At 52.1% G+C, this 7,544-nt stretch overlaps 1 protein-coding gene across 2 annotated transcripts; it reads left to right on the forward strand.

Moving 5' to 3' along the window:
- The first annotated feature begins 631 nt into the window (after positions 1 to 631).
- LOC142922812 (U3 small nucleolar ribonucleoprotein IMP4-like) lies at positions 632 to 6,155 on the forward strand. 2 transcript variants are annotated; one of them, XM_076063748.1, is made up of 5 exons: positions 632 to 1,011; positions 2,605 to 2,728; positions 3,264 to 3,359; positions 4,196 to 4,241; positions 4,700 to 6,155. In XM_076063748.1, the coding sequence occupies exons 2-5, from the start codon at positions 2,717 to 2,719 to the stop codon at positions 4,810 to 4,812; spliced, it is 267 nt and encodes an 88-aa protein (XP_075919863.1). In that variant the 5' UTR covers positions 632 to 1,011; positions 2,605 to 2,716; the 3' UTR covers positions 4,813 to 6,155. The 2 variants fall into 2 exon arrangements, 1 of the variants encoding a protein (XP_075919863.1); XR_012940356.1 differs by having other exon boundaries at positions 635 to 1,011; positions 4,196 to 4,266.
- Positions 6,156 to 7,544: the final 1,389 nt, after the last annotated feature.

Consider the following 7,544-nt stretch of genomic DNA (forward strand, 5'->3'; position numbering starts at 1 on the left):
CTCACCATCACGTCTCCTCGCATCTCTCTCTCTCTTCCTTCCCGCGAGACTCCCGAGGCAGAGGGATAAGCGTCGCGCGTCTCCGCCCGCTAGACACGCCGAGTCGGCGCGCATCCCCGGCTCGCCGTCGGTCCTTCCTGCCAAGCGGTGGCACCGTGTTTTGCCGCGGAGGTTCGCGGTTCGAGAACGGCGGGCCCTCAACCCCCCCCCCCCCCCACCGGTTTAATGGGTTTAATGCCGCAGTTGCGTTGACCGTAAATACTGCACGGCGATTGCTTCCCAAGTGGACTTTGAAAAATCCCGTGGCGTGAACGTGGAAAAAGAGTCGGCCGTGTGTGTGTGATGGCTGGCGTAAATTTTGGTGGAATGTCAAATGAAGGCCGTGGTCACCACATAACGTGTGCTTCTGGAGCAGTCTTCCTTCTGGAGCGGTCTTCCTTACAATATTAGGAAGCCACTGGAGCTTTGCACTTTTAAATCATCGTCTAGATTGACAAACTCATTTCTTGAGAACTACTTTTTGTGGTTAGTTTGTCACACTTCCGATTACCACGGTTGGCTACGTGCTGTAACAAAGAGGTTTAACATGCACTGACGCACTCATTCACTCACTCATCATTTTACTCAATTTACCCACTCACCTGCCATATCACCCACCCACTCTTGCAATTGGGACTCATCCAGGTCTCATTATTGCTCAGCTCGCTACACAAAATCAACGCGATCACTGCAGAGTGATATTCTCAACCATTCCTGGTCGCTCCTTCCATCCATCCACCCACACACACACCTTCACTCACCTGCACGGTGAAGTATGGCAAATGATAACTTACCCTCTCCGTCCCCCCTGCCCCATCTACCACCTCTTTCTATCCACCCCCCCCCCCCCCCGTGTCAGTAGGAGTGAGCAGCCACATGGATGACGAGTACCGCTGAGCCGGCGTGAAGGACCCACACATCATGGCGACGACCTCACGCGACCCCAGCTCCCTCCTCAAGCAGTTCATCAAGGTGCGGGCACGGGGTCACAGGGGCTACAGGGTTTGGAGTCACACGAGGAATGTGGGTCCTCGTGTATTGCATGTGTACAAGCGCGCAAAGACAGAGGTCCCCCATATAGCCTTAACAGGTTTTTGGGACAGGTGCTGTTTGCGAGGGTGTAGGTGGCTAGCACCACAACTGGCCACCTTTATCTCTCTGGTAATGATGTTTAAACACCGCACTAGGTACTCGTTTGAGGCTGAGTTGATCTAGGGGAGGCCCAGGACCAGTTCAGATAATCGCCACTGGTGTTGGCCATGAACGGAAATAAACCTCGGGTCACTAGGTTTGTGGGGCAGCATGCTAACTGCTAAATTACCGCACACACACACGTGTTCTCTATCGGCTTTAGAATCAGTTCCTTGCACCTCACACGAGTCGTGTCGACCAATCATCGGGCTTGTGCAGTGTGAGACAACTCGCATCCGTTGAGTTAACCAGAAGAAATCTGGTTGTTGATGAAAGGTGGAGGCTGTGTGGGGGGGGTCGTAAGTGGTGGAGCGTTGGACACTTTGGTTTGGTGCATGCAGCTTTTGTCAACTTCATTCCTCGCGATTCAGTCCGCCTTTTCGCGATGACCGATCCCTTCCATTCATCGAAAATGTATCTACTGTAGCACTACGCACGGTCGGTGGTCACGGAAAGATGTACCATTGGGGGCGCCACTGTGGCGAGATGTTAACTCCCTCACCTGGTATACAGGAGGTCGCAGGTTCAATCCTGACCCTGATGCCTGCTGTATATTTGGAGTTGCGTGCCTCTTTCCGAGGAGTCGCGTGGATTTCTCTCCAGGTCCTCCGGTTTTTCCCTCCGCATTTAGAATCAACGTCCGTTTAAGAGTATTTGGCTGCTATAAATTTCCACATGGCGATAAGCCACTTAGTTGAGCTATGATTTGTGGCCAGGTCGCTTCTGGAAAAGAGCTGCATAGCTCAGTGGGCCTTACCTGGTAAAATAAAAATAGTAAAGTTTTTCCAATGGTGCATCCCAGTTGTGCCAACACGGGGTTTGGCGACCCCGTATACCGGCACGGCTCGGCCGTGTCGCAGGTTCAATCCTGACCCTGATGCCTGCTGTATATTTGGAGTTGCGTGCCTCTTTCCGAGGAGTCGCGTGGATTTCTCTCCAGGTCCTCCGGTTTTTCCCTCCGCATTTAGAATCAACGTCCGTTTAAGAGTATTTGGCTGCTATAAATTTCCACATGGCGATAAGCCACTTAGTTGAGCTATGATTTGTGGCCAGGTCGCTTCTGGAAAAGAGCTGCATAGCTCAGTGGGCCTTACCTGGTAAAATAAAAATAGTAAAGTTTTTCCAATGGTGCATCCCAGTTGTGCCAACACGGGGTTTGGCGACCCCGTATACCGGCACGGCTCGGCTCGGCTCGGCTTCCGCAATGGAAAAAACAAACAACACAACCCGAGTCGGATACAGTGGGGGGGCGGGGAAGTGGGGGGGGCGAAAGCAGCGTGGCCGGGACGGACGCCGGTGGGAAGAGCGGACTCGGCGTGTGACCGCTTGCTGTCATGTTACCACACCACCACCACCCTCCCACCACCACCGCAGGAGATGAAGCTGATCCTGCCGAACGCTCAGCCGATGAACCACGGAGGCCACAAGCTGCAGGCGCTGGTGTGGGCGTGCTGCGCCAACGCCGTCAACGACTTCATTGTCCTGCATGAGCACCGCGGTATGCCAGGCACGCGCACGCACCGCAGTCGACAAAGCTCCCCCGTGTAGCCTTTAACAGGCTGTCAGGGCAAGTGCTGTTTGTCGAGCGACCTACGAAGGCCGGCAGGGCACACGGCGGGGTGGGTGGTGTGGTCATTACCGCATCTGGCCCCTTTTGTCTCCCCACTGTCGATGCTTGGACACACCGGAAATCGAAGTCAGGTCACCGGATTTGTAGTGTAATGAGATAGCCACTCCGCTCCCGCTCCCCGGTGTGATGCATGGTGTGACGTGTGTGATGCGGTGCAACAGACGGGGATGGAGGTGTATTTAGCTGTGCGTACGATGTGCGGTGTGTAGTATGACGCTGCAGACATGGAATTGTGGTGTTTTAACTGTGTATGTGGTGTGATGTGGTATGATGCCGCAGATGGAAGGGCAGTCTGTTTAACTCTCCAGTACAGTCTGTGTGACACCCGTGGTGTGTCTAACTTTCCGGCATGCTGTTCATGTGACACGTGGTACGATACCACGGTGTACTTGACACTCTCGAGCGTGGTGATGCGGCACGACATCTGGACGTGGACATGATGTCCGAGGCATTCCAACACCTCGTGATGCACAACTTCACGTCGCGACTCGGAAAGAGGGTGCGTGCGGGCACCGTGCCAGTCTCACCCACATCTTCCTCCCCCATCCCCAAAGCACAAAGATCCCTCGTATAGGCTATAACCCTTTCTCATTTCCATGATGTACATATACGTCGTCGAAACGGAACCGTAAGAAAAACTCAAGTACGTCTTCTGACCTGAAGACATACCTTTTGCTCCCATAAGACTATGCGGGAGGGCGTGTGGCACAGTTTTGTTCCATAGAGTGCCGGTCGTGTCACTACGGTTCTCTGCGGTGAGGGCAACGCCTTTTAAAAACAGCAGCGCTACGCCTCTATAAATAAAATTAACGCCGAGCCGCTCGCGCGTACCGAGATTCAGCGGTGAACGTGACACCTACCACCCGGCAACTTGCAGATGTCTCGGAATGGGAAAGAGTGAGCAGACTTTTGGGCCAGGTGCTGTGTGTCCGCCTGTATATTCGGAGTTTGCATGTTCTCCTCCTGGTCACTTTGATTTTTCTCCGGGTCCTCCGGGTTTTTCCCTACACATTTAGAAACTTGAATTTCGAGTATTTTGCTGCTATACATTTTTATGTGAAAAAGAGCTGCATAGCTCAGTGGTAAAATAAAAATAGTTTCGTTTTACTTTAGTTTTCGAGCAACAGCACAGAGTTTTTATTTAACGCCATCTCTGAAGCTGAAGGCGCGTAATGTTGTTCATTTGTTAATGCATCCGCAGTTTTAAACAGGGTGGCCGCTGGCCTCTAACTGGCAAACGTCTGCGAGGACACGTAATGAGAGTCCAGCGCCGTCCGTGTGACTTGCCGCGACCCCTCCCGTGACTTCTGTGCCCCCCTTCCCCCCTCCCAACAGGCACAACGTCTACAAGTGCGACGGCAAGGACATCGAGTTGAAGGAGGTGGGACCGTGATTCGAGATGGAGCGTAAGTCTGCCTGACACATTGTTACTCGTCTCCACTTTACACCCCTGCAGAGGCGGTGGAAATTCCACATTCCTTGTGGACTTCCCTACGAAGTGGTTGTAAATTTTATCGACCCCTGAGAGGATGATGGGCTGAATGTAAGAGTCTAGCCTCGGGCTAGGTGGCCCGCGGGTGACTTGTAGAGCGGATCGGAACTTGAGTCGGTGGGGTCGCTGCTCTGGTCGCATTCGCTGTACCGTGACCCGACTCGCATTCCCCCACCCCGGATGCGATGTGTAAATTCAAAGATGATCGGACGTAATGCTGGCCACCCACACCCACCCCTTGGTGTGCCGTGCTGGCTTTCCTACATGCTAACACACGAACAGCGCTTTTCCCACGCCGTCTGTTAAAGGCTGCATGGGGGTAATCTTTGCTTTTGTGTGTCGCGCAGTCTATGAGATTAAACTGGGCACGCTGGACAACGCGGCCACCGCCGAGGTGGAGTGGCCTTGGCGACCGTACATGAACACGGCGAAGAAGAGGAAGTTCCTGAGCGTGGAGTGAGGGAGGGGAGCGACTTCCCCCCCCCCCCCCCATGGGCCTGGGGGGAGGGGCATTGGGGGGGGGGGTTTCTCCCTGGAAAGCCGGAGTTGGAGTCGAACCTCGCGGCGCTCTCCGCCGAGGCTCGAGACGTTGAGGAGAGGTCGCCGCGTGGATAGGGCAGTGCGTGAATCGCTGTTCCAACCGTCGTCACACACGCGCATCATACGCGTCACACACACATTGCGGATGTACATTTATCAAACACAAACATGCACATCGTCGCATGCGTCGCACACAGAAGCACACAATTGCACAAAAAGACAAAGGTACTCCGTATCGCCGTTAACAGATTGCTGGGGCAAGTGCTGTTAACGGGTAGCACCTATGATGGCCGGCATGGCACAGAAGTGGTTTTGTGGCCAGCCCCACGTCTGGCTGCCTTTGTCCTCCCCAGTTTTGCGATGTTATACACACCCCACACCACGTACTCAGATGGCTGAGTTTGTAGTGCGCTAACTGCTGCACCACTGCTCCCCAAACGGTGTACATACACGCGTACACAAAACGAAACATTAACATTTATTTAAGTAACAAAAAAGAAAATACCAAGTCAGGCAGATGGAGAAAGTGGCGTGTCGCCGTGCACAGCACCGCTCTCGTAGCTACTCACCTAGGGTGGGAGCTCTTGGCTTCAATGCCACCCGGGATGTTTAGATGTGAAAACCTGCCATAAATAATATTTTTGGGAAGTCACAAGCGCCTTAAGTTGCATCTCATCTCGACCATTTTAATGGGCACCCCCCCCCCCCCTGTAGCTGTCCCCCTGTGGCACAAAATAAACTAACAAAACTAATCTCTTTTTATTTTACCAGGTAAGGCCCACTCAGCTGTATAGCTCTCTTTCAGGAACGACCGGGCCACAAATGAAAGCGCTATAAAGTGGCTTGTCACGCAGAAATATATAGCAGCCAAATACTTTTAAACGCATGTTTCTAAATGTGGAGGGAAAAACCGAAGAACCCAGAGAAAAATCCACGCGGTCACGGGGAGAACATGCAAACTCCAGATATACAGGCGTCGGGATTTAACCCACGACCTCTATACCAGGCGAGGCCCCAAGGCGAATCAGCACTTGGCCTGCGAGCGGGTATTATTAGTCTGTCAGTAGGCGGTAATGATTCCGGATTTCAGTCTCAATTGAAACTGAAATCTGGAACACTTTTGTCATATTTTGCTCGTATAAGTGTGTTCATAAAATACAAGTTTGGTCATTGAGAGAGTTATAAATGTCCTATACGCATTTCATGTTTATTGTGTTTATTGTATTTAATGTATGAAGAAAATACAATTTTGTATATGCTACAGTATGTTTCACACGTTATTCAGTGACACTGCATATGACGGGCAATGTTTGGGGCAATCGGCCTTCAACATGGAAAATACATCGAGGCCACATGACCCGTGGCCACCGCCACTTCAACCGTGGCCCCACCACTTCAACCGTGGCCCCATTGGCACGTTGATGTGTTACTCTGCCTTCACCTGTGGTGAGAATGAGACCAGAAAATTTACAGGAGGCCGACTCCATATGAGTCCGTCACGCTCTGGATCTCGCTAATGGGACGTCGGATGAAAATAAAACATGGAAGCGACAAGTTTCTTCTCTGGCGAGGACATTCCCACAAGATTGGCGCCTTTCCCAATTAATGGAATTTAATGCCCCAACATCACCCTGATCCAAACCAGCGGGAGCTGAAATCTTCCAGAAGGTTCAGGATTTATTGGTACAATCGTTCGGATGTTGGTGTCCGCATGGACTTGCATTTAAAACCCCCGGTCCGCTTGACGTCTTTTAAACAATACCTGTGGTCGGGTCCGCTCCCCCACCTTTCTATCCCCTGCTTTTTTTTTATAACCGGTGTAGTATATGTTGACGGTGTGTGCGTGTATCACAACGCGATGTAACCGGGCCCTCGAATTGCCTCAAGAAATGAATAAACAACACCTGTCGCTTTGCTGTTGTGATGTCACCACGAGGCGCCGAATGACGGTGGGACGGCGTCGTCGCACTCGTCGAGTGGACAAGGGCTCCGTGAAATGACGGTGCGGATTGCGCCAAGCGTATAGAGGTCGCCGATTGCGCGCCCCTGTGGCTCGACCACTCGTGGGTCCACCTCAAAGTTCCTGTGCCCATTTGAACCTCATTGCCTGCGATGATGCTGCTGCTGGCATGGAAGAACACACGTGGCGCCCTCTTGTCTCTCCATGTTGTCTTTCACGTCCCATCGCAGTTTTCAGGTCACTTGATGTTTACAGCCTCCGGTAAGGAGGCAGTGAGGTTCAGCCGCTCGATTTTTCTTCCTTTAGTGCACAGTACCGTACACGGATACGGGCACAGTACGACACCGTAGCTTTATTGATTGTTCAACAAAAAAGACCATCCCTCGCCCAATCTAGTTACCTATACGGTGTAATATATCGCGAGACATTTGTTAACGTAAAAAAATTGGAACTGTAATGCTGAAAATTGTACTCCATGAAACTCGGGGTTTTATGGAGTATCTGAGGGCTTCTCAACGCTTCATGCCTCGCCCCCACTGATGCCCTCTTCTCCTCACTCCTACTACTGACGATTGTATGTAGGGTGTGTAGGCATTTACTTCCGACTGTTGTATGTAGGGTGTGTAGGGTGGTGGTGGTGGTGGGAGTAAATGAGATTTAAAACTGGGTGCTCAACTTGAACTCACCACCAC

The sequence above is a fragment of the Petromyzon marinus genome, unplaced genomic scaffold (assembly GCF_048934315.1).
Source record: "Petromyzon marinus isolate PM22_M1 ecotype Great Lakes invasive population unplaced genomic scaffold, UKy_Petmar_22M1.pri1.0 PM_Scaffold_18, whole genome shotgun sequence".
NCBI lineage: Eukaryota > Metazoa > Chordata > Hyperoartia > Petromyzontiformes > Petromyzontidae > Petromyzon > Petromyzon marinus.

What these genes read in the sequence shown, in the direction of transcription:
- LOC142922812 (XM_076063748.1), top strand. An exon ending in CGTCGCGACTCGGAAAGAGG is followed by an intron (nt 3,360 to 4,195) that starts GTGCGTGCGGGC and finishes CCCTCCCAACAG; the next exon opens with GCACAACGTCTACAAGTGCG. An exon ending in AGGACATCGAGTTGAAGGAG is followed by an intron (nt 4,242 to 4,699) that starts GTGGGACCGTGA and finishes TGTGTCGCGCAG; the next exon opens with TCTATGAGATTAAACTGGGC.